The 17,681-nt window shown below is 41.2% G+C and overlaps 1 protein-coding gene across 1 annotated transcript in view; it reads right to left on the bottom strand.

Moving 5' to 3' along the window:
- The window catches only part of PITPNM3 (PITPNM family member 3), a 36,243-nt gene that overhangs the window by 18,244 nt on the left and 318 nt on the right, over positions 1 to 17,681 (bottom strand). The window contains exons 2-6 of the mRNA XM_054286986.1: positions 9,387 to 9,482; positions 5,435 to 5,542; positions 4,168 to 4,244; positions 1,951 to 2,186; positions 758 to 947 (exon numbers count right to left, since the gene is read on the bottom strand). Of these exons, the coding sequence (XP_054142961.1) occupies positions 758 to 947; positions 1,951 to 2,186; positions 4,168 to 4,244; positions 5,435 to 5,542; positions 9,387 to 9,482 (707 nt within the window). The remainder of the gene's footprint in view (positions 1 to 757; positions 948 to 1,950; positions 2,187 to 4,167; positions 4,245 to 5,434; positions 5,543 to 9,386; positions 9,483 to 17,681) is intronic.

Raw genomic sequence — 17,681 nt, 5'->3', positions numbered from 1 at the left:
TTAACTGTGCTGGTAGTTGATGGTGAAAATTCTGTGGAACATATAGAGGTCAAGCAGTAAATACAATATATTATTTGTAAACCACAAGAGAGAGACTTTTTTGTAGCTCTGCCAAGGAAAAAAATATCATAACACTTAAGTTCTATTGAGATAGTTTTCATATTATTTTTGGAACTGGGGTCATTCTTCTTTACATAATTTCACCTTTCATAATGTTCTGTCACTGCAGCTGGGCTGGTTTTATGCTTTAACCAAGAACAGTTTACTGTGCACAGTAAAAATGGCTTACAACCAAATTATAGTCTAAAAATACTGATATATCACAGCATAATCTTATTAACGCCACGGAAAAGAATTTGTGTAATAAGACACATGCTTCCCTTCAAAGTTTACACTGTACTCTATATTAAATGTATTTTCTTTCTTTTTCTGAAGTGTGGAGGTCACTGTACTCAAAGAAAGTGCATGTTTCTGGCCATTGTAGATGGCCCCATTACAAAATAATATCAGTAACTCACATAGGGTATCAATATCATATTTCTATGTAAATCCACGTGAGATAATGCACAGGATTCCAAAAGTGCCTGTCTTGTGCTGGACACGGAGAAGACATTTTATGTAGATGATCCCATGCTAACATTCATTCATATTTGTAGTGTCTCACACTCATAACTCAAACCCCTCAACATAATGGCTTAAAACCAAACAGCCTTGCTCTGAAGAAATTTTACTTTGATGTAAGAGAAAACAGTCCTACCTGTCCATTAAAACCAGCCCCATCAGTAGATTTGAGAAACTCATTATAAACTTGATTGGCTCTACTGATCACCATGGCAACTGCATCCTGGTACTGAGGAGATGAAACAGCCAGCAAAGGCAAGGCAGCCAGTGGGATGTGGTCTTCACTGCTGCTGAGACAGCTCTCATCATAGCTGTAGGGATTTAGGCTGGAAAAGGACATGTTACCATCAGGAAAGCTGCAAGAGGCAGCGCACAGCATTAGAGAATGAGCAATTACTAACAGAAATGGGTTGGGCTACTGCAGTTCACAATGAGCAAACACAGGAAGGATCATTTTCTCAGAGAATTCAACTCCTTAAAAAACCCAAAGCATTACTGCTTCAGGTGAACGGGATCACACTAGAAGGCATTTCTGTAGTTAAACACACTTGGTGCAATTGTTCTACATACAACTAGACATAATTTTAAATGGCAATGACATGATTACATTTCAGCTTTTGTTTCCCCCCCATATAATAACTCACTGCACCAGAGAGCAGAATCCAACCATCACAATGGAATAGTTTCCAAGAATACAATGACAGGTGTATTGTTCAAAAGCATATTATGACATTTTTCCCAGTGTCCAAACTTTTCAAAAAGATGAAACAAAGCTGCACACAATCTGAAATCACGAGCTTCAAATGTAACCCTGGGCACTATACTGAAATAAAAATAGTCTAAAAGCAAGTATCACTTAAGGAAGCCCCAGATAAAACCAAGAGAAGCATCTCTTCGCTTAGAAAAACAGAAACCAAGGAAATCTGATTCTCTCCTCCCTTCACCAGAGTTCAGCAGTTAATCCTAGTTTGCACTTGTAGAAGAATTGACGCAGGAGTATGTGTTTCTTTCATCTTTCTCTATTGTGCCATTTAAAATACTTATGTCATGGAAAGTAAGGTTACTTGAAAATATTCTCTCATTCAATGACAGAATTTCTAGACTGAAAAAGCAGCTGAGGAAGAGCCACTTCTGAAGTGGATACATCCAATAAAATTTATTTTTAAACAAATTAATCCACTTAGACAAGGACGAAAGATCTCTGCAAGTCTTCCAGTTGGCAGAAGATTAAGAATGAATCACAAAATTTCATTATGAAATATATAGGTCACAGAAAGCCATTCAAAACCACAATGCATAACCAAACACAGGGAATGCAAATCAACTTACCTGGAAACAAGAGAGAAAGCTGCTGAACAAATTGCTGGGCAGGGAACAAGTCTCATTAAGATGTGGCCCAAAGAGGCAGGGAAATGGGCTCGGGTCACTTTCTCAAACACAGAACTGAAGGTGTTGATGTCTGCCAGCTTGCTGCTGTGGTCCCCACTTCCAGTGTCTAATATGTTCCCCCCATGTAGGATCAAAATTAACACATGAGTTTTGCAGTTCTGGTGTTGAACTCCGTCCTGTGAGAAAAACACGAAATAGGAAAGGAGGAGGCATTTTCATGGACTTTGTTAGTTTACCTGGTGTCAACATTAGCAGTGAATTTTTTTTTCTGCCACTCCCATCATGGAAATTTTTTGATATTGGCTTTCACTGGAGTGGGTGGGGGCATGTGTGTGCATATATGCATGTCCTGTGTTCCATTTAATTCGAGTATGTCTGAATCATGCAGAGCCCACTATGCTCTGACACAAACTGTGCAGCACAGATGAAGGTTTCAGATCAACAAAGATTAAGACAGCTTTGTGTACATCAGAAGTTACTTTAAATACTCTGAGACTGGAGAAAAATTCCAAACTCCACAGGCAGCATAAGCTATTATCCGTCTAGGTATCCTAGTGATTGCTTAATTTACTGGCAAGGTTTTCATTCAAACCATCACGAGTCCAAAAAAGACAAATTCCTCTGTCAATGAAAACATTCAGCAAAAGCAGATGATGCAGTTATCTCTATTTGAGACTGGTAACTTCTCATTAAGATGAAAGACACTTACTGAAAAAGTAAAAAAATGCATCATTGCTGATATCCATAACATCCACAAACAAATTTATGAATATGTGAACAGGCGCATACACAGACAATAATCAGCATGTTTTGTAGATAACCAAGATGTTTCCTGTTGAAACCAGAAAAGCATTTTGAATGTCTCACAATTTCACCCTCTTTTTCCTCTTTACCCCTTGATACTCATGTGCACTTGAAGAACTCAGTAATACATTAAAAGGTTAGATTTTTTGTCGTTAAATCTTGACTGCTATTTTCTTCTTCACTTTGGATGTCAGGATTCCTTAAGATTTCTAGTTCCTGACCAAATATGAACACACTGTAAAAATAACAGTAACGTTTTTTGACTAAGGATCATTAAATGCTAGATTGGGTGATTTATTCAGAATCAGGCGATGTTCTGGGCAGTTTATTCTTAAGTACTGGAATGAAAGGAAATGGGTAACTTTAGCACTTGTATTATGGTGACAGAGAAATGGCCAAAAATGAGAGAATTGTAGGTTATTCCACTATCTCCGTTCAGCCCATGAATTTTAGTATCCAGTGGTAGTACTAATTCTGAAGGATTTTTGCTGACCTGACTTGTATCTGCTTAAATACAGGAGAATCATGTAAGCATTTTTCAGGTTCCACTTTTCCATGCACTGATTTACACTTTCCTTCTCCATAAGGTTTCATTCCAGTTTTCAGAAGAGAAATTTAATTCCCTTTAAAAGCTAAATATATTTCCTTCCATGGACAATGTCTGCTTGTAAATAAGCACCACTGCTGAGGAGCTGATGAAACTGAAAACTTCAAAAAGAAAAAAAATCAAGTGGGTCAATATTGCTGAAGTCAATGGTATGAGAAGTCTCTCAGCTGAATTTAACTGGTATCTTTCACAGGAAGACTCAAAGAGAATAAAATTAATTTGTCTCTAAGGAGTAGCTCGGCCATGACTTAGACAAGGTGCTCAAGGAATAATTGACTGCAGTCAATCAATGACTGTCATAATTTTATGGGGGTTGTAGGACTGAATTCTTCAAAAATGGTAAAGTAGACATTTCCATTACCTGTCCTATGTGTGGACAGTGGACCTTAATCAGTTTTCTGGAAGGACCACTCGTTGAGATTCTTTCCTGCTTCTAAATAAAGGCAATTCTGTTACTACCAAATTCATGACTGCTGCTGAATCTGCTTCACAAAACCTGCATTTCCAGTCAAGTACTAAGCAGACATAACAATTTCTCTTCAGAAAACTGAGTCCTATTTCCATGTAAGTAAGCAATGTCTAAAAATCTTGCGATGATTTTCAGTGAGTACATGTGCACCTACTAAACAAGGGAAAAACACACTAAGGCATCAGATGAGTTTACAGTTACATAACACAATATGAGAGTACTTCCACACATCTACTCCTTGAAAATCAGCGCAGCTTGTTTTAGGAAACAATCTCACCTCATTGTCCTCATGCATTTCAATACTGCCTTGTGCAGGGAACCTTTGTTTTCTTAAAGAGGTTCTATATAATTCACCTGAAAGGAAAAGAGACATATTAATAATATAAATATTTGTCTGTTACATCTTTTACAGACATTTGTGGAGGTAAGGCCCATTTCTGATTTCGAGACAGAAAGTTCTGTTCACAGGAAATCCTGTAGACAAACAGAACAATACACGTTCACCAGTGATTCAGAGACACTAAGCAAGTTCTGCATCTCTGGCTTTCCTGAAGTAACTTGTTGCCCTGCCTCTTCAGGTGGAGTACAACAGATCTCAGGATCACCACAAGAAGAAAGCCAGGTGAAAGGAAAAACACTGAGTGATTCCACAGCGTAAAGCAGGCATGAAAGGCATGGGTTTGATACATGACCAAAAAAAATTGGTTTGTATCCTGAATCTAGAAGACAATTCATACGACCAGTCCTAAACTTCTGAGATCATGAGGTAAAGTTTGGACCCATACTAAGAATCAAGACAGGTCCTCTTTTTTTTTTATTACACAGACCATTTAAAATATCCCTAATATTTTGCTATGCTAATTAGGGAGAAATTTAGAGGGGGAAAAAAAGAAAAAGAGAACTTGTGTTGGCTACCAAGCATAAAGGGGTGATAGTCCCAAAAGAAAACTGCTATTTCCATTATCATGCTCTCATGAGAAATGATGCTGTTTCTTGCCATCTGCTTCACTATTGCTAGCCCTTCATAATGACAAATCTGTCATAAGAAATATGTTCACATGAAGGCTGTGACATATGCTTTCTATTAACAAATGAGAAAGAATACTGTAAATATACTGCAGATGCATTTTGCAGACTGCACTGTTTATAGGAAAATAATGGCATGCATCACTGAGTCCAATCCTCCTCTGAAAATCACAGCATGACATAGTTCCTGTGTTAAGTTCCACAGTTTCTTCATTGAATGAGTCTTACACATACACACACCACCAGATCTCATAAATTACTACTACAGAGCACAGAGGAAGAAAAACACACAGGATTTAGCTGTGGATCTCAACTCAAAATGCTCCACAATTCCAGTTAAAAGACCAGGCGAAATGGGAAAAGTATGATTTCCAAAAGGGAAGGAGTTGGCACCTAGTGACAATGTGCTCATGAACACAGCTGCAGGAATAAAGAACTGACATTTCACTGTGAACTGCTTCAGTAGTCAGATGTTTTTGTTAACTCTTAACCATTATGTTACACAAGCTAAACGTTACCTTGATTTTCTTCAAGCTTCCCAATTGTTTCTATCTGCTCAACAAGGTCATTTGAGTTCCACTGGCTCATGCCTATAAGAATAGCATTTTTTCCTTCCACCATCTCTTCTGTAAGAGGAAAAAGAACAAAATAAATTGCTGTGACAAAAAAGAGAAAAAAGACAGAGTGAAAACTAGCAATCGAGAGAAATAAACACTCATTAGAACCCCTAATGGGAACATGTAACAGGTTATGCAGGACTATCCAGGAAAGCTTCTTGCCTACTCATATGCTTTACAGCAATCCTATACGCTTCATAGATTATGTGCGGGAAAAACATGGAAAAGAGAGGACTGCCTGAATCTTTTCTCTCTTGAGCAGCCACTGCAAAACAAAGTCTATAACAATCACTTTGAGTGTTAGAGTAGTTGGCTGGTTTTGGTTTTTTTTTTTTAACTTTTTTTATTAGAAGAACACTGGCAGGTGTGTGCAGCAGGCACAAATACCAGTGAAAAGAACGGAAAACAAATGAGAGGGCTGTTATGGAAGATTTTTTTTCAGCTTAAAGGCTGTGGGGCAGGCATATGGGGAGATCGGTATAGGGATGTTTGCCTGTCTGGTGTTGAAGTCTGATAAAACAACCAAATGGGAATGCGCAGGCTTCTCTGAGCAGCTTTTCAAATCTGAGGAAAAAAATGTTAGTCAAACATGGAATTTCATATTCTGACAATTTTGTGATGATGTATTCAGCTGTAATTTTCATCTTCTGTGATCAGAGGTATGTTGCAATTAAATTATAAGGTAGTTTCCTGCATCAAATATAATTTTGCATGTTGACACTGTAAAATTCCTGCCTAACTTATGGCATGTCACATAGAAAGCAAGAAACAAAGGAAAGCCAGGCAATATAAAACAGTAAAATATTACTTCTCCCTTTCCATATGGATTTCACTGAATTAAGTAGTTAGCCATGACAGATGAATCAACAGTCAAAATATGTACAGCTGCTTCATCTCAAACACAGGTGCTTGACTCTATGTTTACAAGGCTGCCAGCGAGAAACTTCTTTGTTTGAGAAACTGAGATTTGACCCCACCTGTTTTTCAGAATACAAAAGCAGCTCACTAATGTTATGTTTTAATGGTGCCTACTGCTGTGCCCACTGTTTCCTACTTCAGCCTGTCTATGAAGTACAAATTACACATGGGTAGATGCGGGACAGCTTCCAAATTCTCCCATGAAGAAACCCCATAGTACTCAACTCCAGCTGCACTTTGCAGCTGCAAGAATATCAAACATTGATGAAGCCCTCTGTATAAGTTACAGAGAATGGGTGAAGAATATAGGTAAGAAACACTGCAGAAAATTTTATGCTGGAGACAGAAAAAGATATCAAGCTACCTCATTTTTAGGAGGTGAAAGCCACAGTCTCTGTCCTGGACAGGTCTCTCTCACTCCAGCACAAACAAACTCCTCTTGTTTCTTTGGTGCTAAACTTAATCTATTGATAATGCCAATTACTTCAGCCCACACATATGTTTTCCTCTACCAAAGACACAAGCTCCCTTATCACCAAGAGAGCTTCTGAGTGTAGAAACGCCTTCTGCCTCTTTTGCTAGTATTTATTTCTGTGTACATTTATTTTCCTGACATTTAAACACTTTATTTCTGAAAGGCTGGTCAGGAGAAAGCAGAGATGATACTAAATTAGGAGGACCTAAGGACTGCCTCAAGGGTAGTGAGGCCTTGCAGAGAGCTATGGATAGACCACAGAGGTGGGCAATCAGCAGCCATATGAAATTTAACATGCGCAAGTGCTGGATTGTGCACCTGGGATGGGGTAATCCTGGTTAGACCTATGAACTGTGGGAGAGTGGGCTAAAGAGAAGCCATGGGGAAAGAGACCTGAGGGTTTAGGTTAATGGCAAATTGAATATGAGTCAATGGTGCATCCTGGCAACTAGAAAGGCCAACAGTGTCCTGGGGTGCATCAGGCACAGCACCCTAGCCAGCTGAAGGAAGGTGACTGCCCCGCTCTGCTCTGGTGCAACCTCACATGGGAGTCCTGTGTCTAGTTTTGGTGCCATAATACAAGATCTAAAGCTATTAGAGAGCATTCAGAGGAGGACAACCAAGATGCTGAATGGCCTCAAGACCAAGATTTATGAGGAACGATTGAGGTCCCTCGGTTTGTTCAGTTTGGAGAAGAGTGAGGGGAGACCTCATCGCAGTCTGCAGCTTCCTCAATGTGGGCCATGGAGAGGGAGTTGCTGATATCTCTCTGGTGACCAGTGACAGGATTTGAAGAAATAAAAATATATCTAAACAAAACTTGATTTGAAGAGCATTTTTACAAGCCAACTATCAAGTAATCTAAACTTGGAAATACTTGTGTTAACTCAATATGGACTATGTCCAGCAAATTCAGTCTACAATGCATGCCTCGCCAGCTCCAAAAATGCAGGCACCAAACTGATCTTCAAAGCACTACTGAACAATGAATCTTGATGATTCAAAAGAATTTTCCATCAAGCACAGTAAGTGATCATACTCCCAAAGACAGAATCTAGTCAGACTTTTGATCTATTCCCATCAAAGAAAACTATGCCATCTAGAATGTCTGAAACATCATCATTTTAGTTCTCTTTATGGATAAAAAAACTGAAGTATGAGTTGGTGCTCAAAGTTACAACTGCAGCTTCACGCGGAATTTGGAAACATTGCTGAAATCATCAAGACAGCTATTTTAAGCACATGGTAGAACATTGCAAAGCACAAAGGCATGTGGAGGAAGATCAGCATAGGGTATATTTATTTTCTATTTCCAACTCTTCTATTCATTCAAGCTTAAGATTTAAATGCAGCTTAAACAAATTTGGTATCCTAGTCTCACTGAGTACCCAGCGGGAAAAGATCACCATCTCTCATTCTCATTCTTTTCATGCTTAGATGTCTCCCATGCACATTTAAGTTTGATCCCCAGAAACAATTTATCACGTATTATTATCTCTCACTAAAAGTCTGTTATTAGGGGATTAACAACACAGCAACAGATGTTATTCATTATCTTTACACAGTGACTTTTTATTTCATTATAAAAGCTATAGTGACTGTCATTACAAGCATTTCAGACTACATAGACTACTTTTGACATTACAACTTAGGTATTTAAGGAAAGCTCTTTCAGAAAAAGGCAAGTGAAATGTGTCAGAAAAGTGTAAATTTTGGTTCCTGGAAACCGAACCAAAACCAGAGCTCCAGCCTCCCACTGGAGGTGGGAGCTTGTGTATGCACACAACCTACAGATTCTTCTGCCACTTCAGAACAAAACTTTGCATGCAACCAACCATGTCAAGATTCAGGGCCTCACAGATGACTTAGGGAGTGCTGCAGTTACCTCAGCTGGTTAGAGCACAGTGCCATAGTCACAGGTTTGATCCCCATATGGGCTATTCACTTAGGAGCTGCACTCAATGATCCTTGTGGGTCCCTTCCAAGTCAGAACATCCTGTGATGAAATCCACAAGCATTCAAATACTGCTCCTTGAAAAAGCAGAGATCCCAGTCCCTCCAGAAAAAGTTTTGATAGAGTGGAAAACCTAAGACATTGGTCTTTAAAGTGGACAACATGGACACTGATGGCCTTCATCAGGAACTGTGAACAAGAACACTCCCACTGTAACCTCACACACCGTCTGAGCTGGGGAGGATCAGGGTCAGACCCCATGAGCTCTGCACTGGTGCTGTTTTGCTGCTTCTGACACCAGACTCAGCTCAGGGCAGCTCACTCATCCACCCCAGCACCTCAACAAACTCCGGTAAATTCAGGGCCATGCACAAATCCTGGATAGAACTGATGGAGGTTTTGTCTAATGAGGACAATGCTGTCAGTTCACCCATGAACGAGCTGAGTTAGTTGCTGCAAAACTGGGGGGCAAAAAAGGGGAGGGGAGGACAAAAATGTGTACTCACCCCGCGCATCAAAGAATTCATCATCGGAGCTCTCCACAGAGTCTCTGAGAACACTCTGCACGTGCCGCTGAGCACCACCAAATCGGCATGGGCCAGCTGAAAACACAAGGAGACCCACATTAACACAAGGGAATGCTCACCTCTGCTCCAGAAAAGACCCTGACCCAACACATTAATGACCAGTTTGTGTAGGTGCCTCAGGAAGATGGTCATCATGCACACTTTAATCTCAACTGTCAGTCAGCCAGAGCTCTCAGAATGGCAAAAAAATACTTCCACTTAACGAAAATGATTAAAACAAGTTTGTGTTAAAGATAAGCCTGCATTCAGCTAATGCAGTGACCTCAAAAGATAAACTCTTTTCTGTTGAATTCGTCTGACTGTTCCATTCCAACACTCAAACTGCACATTGTTTCTAAGACACAAAGCAGCATTTCCCCAGGACATGACAGTAGCTCCCACGTAAATTCAATTTAACTTCTAAAATAAGTGCCATCTTATTTGGCTCACAGATTTGCAGACAAGCTACTTAATTCTCACTCACTGAACTGGTTTCATCAGAGAGCTCTGCTGTGCTGGGGCCTGGGGCTTTCACTTGAAGCTTGCCATTTGAAGATAGGAAGGGAAAACCACATTACAATAGGTACAGTAACAGATATAGTCATGACAGCTTAGATGGTCCTAATGGATTATCATATTCAAACTAATTTGTAGTTAGTATGCCAGCCTTGTCTAAATATCTGAATTCTCCTTACATCTAAGCAATCTAACACTAGAAAGAAGCAGTGAAATATATTCCTTACATTAACAACAAAGTCTCCCCACAATCAGTGGAGAACCAGGGATCAAATCCACCATACCCCTAACAACACTATTGTAGAAAGGACACTCATTACCCACCAGAATAGTGTCCTTCGTTTTATTCATTTCCGCAAATGATGACATCAGACCTGATTCTAATATCCTGAGCCCCTGGCCACAAAAGCATTCTTCTTCTCTCAGCAGTAAAAGAGCAACCCAAACAGAGGATGCATCCTTCTGTATTATTCTGGAGAAAACATGCCACTAGGTCACAGCCTTTTGTTCTTCATTTACTCCACCTATAGCTGAATTAATCAGAAATATAAGTGAAAGGGGGTAAGAAGCAGCAGATTTTAGCTGGCCAAGATGTGAGTAAAAACAATAATCAGTTAATAGCATTTTAATAGGGTTCAAAAAATTGGCTATTAAGAAGTAAGTGAAAATAATAGTCAATTAATAGCATTTTAATATTTTTTTTAATGGCTATTAAGGAGTCAGTATTCATTCCAAGAGTACAGCATGTTTTGGCAATGTGTCCAGTGATATCTGGCAGCTACCGGAGCCCCTCCATTCAGGTACATATCTATCCTAAAATGCACCACTACAGTCAGCAAAATAGTGGGAGAAAGAACACTATTGAAGGTCACTATTGTGACCTTCAAATGAAAAAAAGTCTGCATTGGGTCAATGCTTGGAACAGAAGGCATACCAAAATTCCAAAAGCACAAAGTGGGAAGCACCACAAAAAAAACAGAGTGATGAATGGAGGGTTGGACCGAAAGAGGGAGGGAGCAAGGGAGCAAGGGAGGAGGCTATAAAAATAAAAAATTGTAAAAACTTCAAAGGTACTCCAAAGCGAACAACAATTCCCTGGAGAAGAACTGCCACTAGCCTGGCTGAAAATCAATAATCGTACTCACCCCACAAAAAAAGCCCATGGTTCCAGGGACCTTGGAGTTTGATGTAGAATGTGAAGGGAGGGCAGGGAAAAGAGTCACAAATATCCAAGCATAAATTCTGGTTATGAGAAAAGATCTTGGGAGCATAAGTTTTATTATATTGCACTGGGAATGCTTCTAGATTTAGAAGCAGCTTAAACATAACCACAGTCAGCAGCACAAATATGCGTAACAGCTCTCCACATCTAGATTGATTTGCTGGCTGGACTGCATTGCATTGCCCTAATACATTGGTCCTATTGAGTCTGGCTTCCTTCAGTGCCAGCAGATTAGCATTAGGCTAACCTTCAGAGGACTCTATTAACATTTCTTGATTTTATTAGACACTGGCATTTCCTGGACTCACTGATTTGATTTACACTGTCAACTGCTGCATATCTTATTTTATAATTTTGTTTCAGAGAATGAAAAGATCAGCCCTACTTCAGAGTACAGGTGAGCTCCTCGGTAATGGCACTTTATGCTTCTACAGCAGTGATCCTACCTTTATCAGATCAGTCAGCTGACTCTTAGCAGCCAGATTTCAGAAGTTTTTGCACCCAGGTAGCAACTTTCATTTCATTTCAGTTGTTCAGTATCACAATTTCTGAATAAAGAAGGGGAAAGCATGGAGAAATGCCTTGAACACTACATGACCAATTTGTGAGTCACAATAGTTGAACTGGAAGCACATACAGTAGTTCCCCACAAGCTGTCGGGGCGGCACGACAGAGAGATAGTAGGATATAAGAGTAACATTTCCCAGAGGAGGAAGGAGAGCCCACAGAAATGCACAGGTGCTTTTCTTCTAGAAGAAGCAGAAGTAAAGTTTCCTATCTAACCTGTTCTCTCTGCACAGGACTGCAAGTTGTGACAGTCACCTGTCACAGAGGCAGCTGGCAGGGGCTTGCCCCGAGCACAGAGGCACAGTAAAAGCAAGGGAGAATACAACAGCAGAGCCATTGCTGCAGAACTATGAAGAGAAGCTCAATGCCCTAGTAGGCTAGCACTAACCATAAGTAATTGTAATTAAGAATACAATCAGGGATTCTCTGCAGTAAAAAAAAAAAAAGTCTTCTTTTCTTCAACAAAGAACAGCTGGAATTTCACTGCTACTTTGCTGCATCAGTGATCTGGTGACTGATAGAGATGTTGTGATGCATGTTAGATATTGATTTCCTTACCCCTACTATGTATAAGTAAGGATCACAACTGAAATCTATCCTGCATAACAGCTTCCATAAGGGGAAGAGCCACAGATGATAATCGGCTGCAACCTCTTGTGATAAGCAGCAAAATAGCCAGGATCTTATTTGACTAAAAATTGCTACAGAAATAGTTCCATGTTCTATTATGCAACACTCGCACTTTGGTTGAAGGCAAGGCAGACTACACCTCTGTACACGTCATCCTAATTCAGATGCAAGACAAATTTAATCCTTGGTGTTTAGTGAGTGTATATAATTCCAGCAAACAGCAGAAGAAACAGTTCCCACTCATATACCAGCAGCTTCTAATACTGTCCATCCAGAGAAGGAACAACCCACTAAAATGATGCAATCTCTGATATGTTCCACAAATAGACCAAAGGAGCGGAACAGTCATGGAAAATGCCAATTCTACTTTCACCCACAAACACCAGCAGGGCTCACTCTTCCATAGCTCCACAAGAAATCACCAGCAGTTGAAAAGTACATATAAGACAAGAATCAGCTCTAGCTTCCTCTGGTCAGGAGGCATAAACCCAAATTCTTTCCAAAGGTGTCTCTTTTTTTTACAAGCTGGCAATGATATGACAATAAAGCAGTGCATGAGCATGCTTCATTACATGTGATATGAGGGTGATTCTAAAAGAGAGAAAAAAAAGAAAAACACAAGAGGAATTAAAGTGACCCTATTGGTCTTTAGCCAACATTCTCAGGACTAAGGAAATGGCCACAGAAAAACAGGTAAGAAGTGAAATAAGGCTGAAGAGGCTCTGAAAAAGTTTAAAAAACAAAGCTTTTTCTCTGAAAACTGAACAGCTAATGGTGTTGATTCCCAACTTTAATCATTTTCCTATATCCTTTGGAATAGGAAAGTGTCCAAAACACACTCATCATAGAAGTCCCAAGCACCCTAAGACAAAACAGCTCACCCACTGTCACTCAGCAGTATGCACATGTTCTGCTACCAGTACCAAAAATGCTGCTTCAATATTACCTGTTAAGAAAGATAGTATTCAAAATGCACACCATGTCAGGAGAAAGAAAAGGCATCTACTTTCCATTTCCATTCCAGTAACTGACATCAATTCTGACAACGCAAAGCAACACCACACAGTACGGGCTCCAGGTCCTTAGGTGGCATACACCTAGAGGTGAAACATGTGAGAGCACAAGAATATCTTCTGGGAAAAGGAAGGAACAATTTCCTGTGGAAATTATGTCCTCTTAGCACACTTTACCAAGGCACAGGGATTGAATCTGCTACTGGATCTAACGAGCAGAAAATTAATTTTCAAATGCAGCAGGAAGTAAGCCTAGCCCTGCTGTGAAAACACAGCCATGTTACCTTTCTTCACTGGTTCTGCCTTCCCCTAATTTTGAAAGCTTTTAAAAATTCTTACTGAAACTGAACCCCCCCCCCCCCCCATTACTGGAGTCATCACATCACTGTTTACAGAAGCACTTCATGGGCAGGACTGACACATACTCCTCGGGAATGAGAGTATGTTGATTTCATTCCTGAAACATACTTGTGAGGGCAGAGTAGCAGCACAGTAGGGTCAGTCTACAAGCATCAGTCTAAGAGTCACTGCAGCATCTCCCTCTTCTCCTTACCAGTGCACGTGTCACTGGCTACCTTGTCAGGCAAGCAGGACAGATGGAAAGCAAGCAGGATGACCCAAATGCCAGCCATGCCAGCCCCTTGTGTAGTGGCAGCATCACAGGCTGGTTCCAGAGGCCATCCCAGCTCAGGTGTGCTCACACCAGACTTGCCAGGAAAATGCATTCAAGCAGATTGGGCTAAGAGCTGCAGTTTTCACTGGATGCAATTACAGCACTGGGCTTTGCTGTCAAATGAATTCAATATTATTTACTTCACTGTCATATTATCACAGATTTCAAGCTTTGCAGGAGACCCAGCCTTTTTCCACATCTTTTGCTTGGAAACATTTTCCAGTTTCCAATCAAGCCCAGACATAAGCACATGCCAGAAGACAGGCAATGATAAAGAAAGCACTCCTGACTACTATCACCACACCTAGGTAGAGATGAAACAGCTCACAGTGTTCTCATAGCTACTGGAAACTCAGTCTTTTACAAAGTCAAATATTGAGCACTGAATTAACCTCAATTAAAAAAAAATAATAAACAATAGACTCTATTACAGAGATTAAAAAATTTCCACCTGTCAAAACTTGTTTTAGAAGCACACCATTTTGAATTCAGGGGCAGTTGTCCTAATAAAATTTAAAAGCACAAGTCATTTTTCCATTTGGATAGAGATGCTGGGTAGGAGGAATGACCTTTGCTATTGCTACCAACTGTGGTTGCATAATAATATTTCCTTCTGTTTTGCCAGTTTCAGATGCTTCTTGCCTACCCATTAAGTGATCTAACTGAGCTACCCACACAGTGTTACCTAGTGAATATGAAGTTAAGACTTACTGGAGGCCAACTTCACCCACTATTATTTCCTACTTATTTTTTATTTCTTATTTGGAAATCGTAAAACTGAAGATGTACATTACAAGTGTGTGAATTTAACTACTGGAGGCACTCCTAAGACTCAGGAACTCATATAAGACAGAGGGAGATGCTGATCAGAAGTCCTTGCCTGCACACTGACCACCAAAAAAGATGGACCATATATGCCATCGCTGATAGCAGGCCTCCTCATCCAAAATCACAGAATGAATCTGCATCAGAGACTGGAACTGAAATAAAATCAGTTGAAGCTGAAATGGAACACACTCAGCAGAAGGGGCTGAGGAGGGGCATGGAGTGGGAGGCCTACAAAACTGTGAGGCTAACAGAGAAGAGGAAAAAAAATAACAGTGGGAGGTGAGAGGGAGGGTAGAGAGAACATAAAATGCCAAAGGGGAGGGGGAAGAAAAAAGCGGAAGATCAAGTCAAGATGTCAAGCTCCCTTGTCAAAATACACAGCTGACAAAGCCAGACATAATTACAGATAGAAAAAAGTCCACAAAGATTGCAGGTTCTCTTGTCAAGAAGTGAAAGACCTAACTCATAGCCACTGTGGTCAGAAGTGGCCAACACAATCATCTCCTCTCTCCTATTCTTCATTCAGTGTCTTTCATGTCACAGCAATTTCACAGTGATAAATCCCTGGTTGTCTGCTGTTTATATCCCTCCACTGGCAGTTCTGCAGCAGATGGTAAGGATAGGCATGTATTTGAATATTGAGTACAGAAAACAAATCAAGAAACTAAGCCATGCAAGTCTTAAAGCCCCTATTTTAAGGTACCAGTGACATTTGCAGTCTTGCACTTTACAGGATTACTAGTGAGGTGGAGGAAGAGAGAAAAGAGGTTTAACATGACTGTTCAGACTTCAAATCCTAGATCAAACTTTCCTGTAAACATTGTACATCTCCCAGAGCTGTTTCTTGATGCTTCAGATGCCAGCTTCCCCACAGCTGAAATTAACTTCACCCTCCCTCTCAGCAGTGTCATTACCTCCTCCAAACTGACTCCCCAAAACCAGAGAAGATATGAATATTCTCCAATCTTTTCCCGCAGTGACTGTAGGTGGACTGCCTGCAACACATCTCAAAGTCTCTACTTTCATAGTGCAGAGATTCTGGCTTTCTGAGGAGGCTCTGGCATTTTTGAGTCACTGTGCTCTGTTAAAAATGAAGTCAGAGCTGAAAAGCAGATACTCTACCACTCCCACGGGGACATGCCCGTGGTGGTGGGGACATGCAGGTGGTGATCTGCAATTGTCTTTGTGTGGTTTTACAATCTACACTTGCAAATGCCCAAGCATTTCTGCATAGGGATGACTTCAAGTGCTTAGGGTCTGGAGTTCACCAGGTGAGATCTGGCTACTCAAATGAGTAAAGTGTGGACCATGTCTAAAACCCCCTTACAAGCATACCTGTCATTCAACAATGAGCAAACACTACAATTTTGGTCTTCCTTTCTATTTGACGTAAGGCTACAGCACTAGCAGGGGCTGCAAGATAGCATACATACAAGCAAAGCAACTTTTTAATATTTGTGCATTTTGCAGCTCACATTGGTAAACTCAGTAAGCTCAATTTATAAAAGCAGTACATTTTTCCTATGCCTAGACCAGATAGTTTCTTCCAGACCTTCTTTGTGAATGGTCTCTTCTTTGCAAGAAGTATTGCCATCACAATGCTTCTTTCAAAATACATACTTTTTCAGTAAAATCACATCCAAGACAAGTACTATGTTTTAAAATTCCTGTGCAAAATTGTACTTGAATACGCAAAATACGCATGTAGGCTGCGTTATTCATGTATCACAGAAAGCAAAAGCAACACCCTCTTCTTATTTTCCTATCAAACTTAAAAGAACTGCAAGCTAATGCAAAAAAAAAAAAAAAAGCCATGAGACTTTTCACCTATTCGATTACTTCTTCATCTTCCAAAGACAGAAAAGAAACATTTAGTTCAATCCTATATTTGCATCCTCTGAAATTATTAATGTTGTCATGTTTCTGAGTGTTACATCTCTAGGCTGCCATCAATCCATGTTTATTTTGGGGGAGTAAAGAAATAAACAGTGCTGGAAAAAAACACCCTTTTGGGGTTTAGCTTTAATACTGCCATGCTGCTGTGAAGCTGTGTCCAGACCTGGCACCAAACACCAGAAATGTCACATACTGACCATTCAGTCATAGCAATTGGGCCTTCACCTGCAACAGCAATGGGTTCTGTGTGCAACCTAGAATAAAACCACTTCTTCATCAGCAACTGCACTCTCATCTGCTCTGGCTTCGTGCACACAGAACACATGCTACCTCCTTCAGGCCGCACCTGCCACCGGGCACGGGACATCTGGGCGCTGCTGCTGCTGCTGCTGAGCATCCTCAAGCCTTGCTCTCAGCCCCAGCCAACCGACATCCAACCTCCACACTGCTCAGGCTCCAGAGCAAGCACAAGTCACATGAATGGGTAAGGCGCAGGGCAGGCTTTCCACCCAAGTGCACACCTGTATTGCTCTCCGACCACGGCAGCTGCTCCCGAGTCTGTTGCTCCCGAGCGGGCGGCAGCCACGGAATTCCCCGGGAGCCGGGAGCGACCCTTCCCGGAGCAGCACCGGCGGAGCGCGGGGAGGAGGCCGGGCAGCGGCGATGGGCGCGGGCGCCTGCGATGCCCCCGCAGACCCGCACGGCCGTGCCTTGACCACGGCACCGGCAGATGCGGGCGCCGAAGGCAGAGCGGGCCGTGCTCGATAACGACGACGAGGACGAATGCACCCGCGCCTCGTTCACACGAGTTCGCGTTCACCGCTCGGCGGGGCCAGCGGCGAAGGACGCGGACACGGCGCTGCCGCGGAGCCGCGGGTGGGCGGGGAACG

The sequence above is a fragment of the Melozone crissalis genome, unplaced genomic scaffold (genome assembly GCF_028551555.1).
Source record: "Melozone crissalis strain CALT ecotype California unplaced genomic scaffold, PUWL_Pcris_2 ptg000057l_1, whole genome shotgun sequence".
Lineage (NCBI taxonomy): Eukaryota > Metazoa > Chordata > Aves > Passeriformes > Passerellidae > Melozone > Melozone crissalis.
This window is presented reverse-complemented; position numbering and strand designations above follow the sequence as displayed.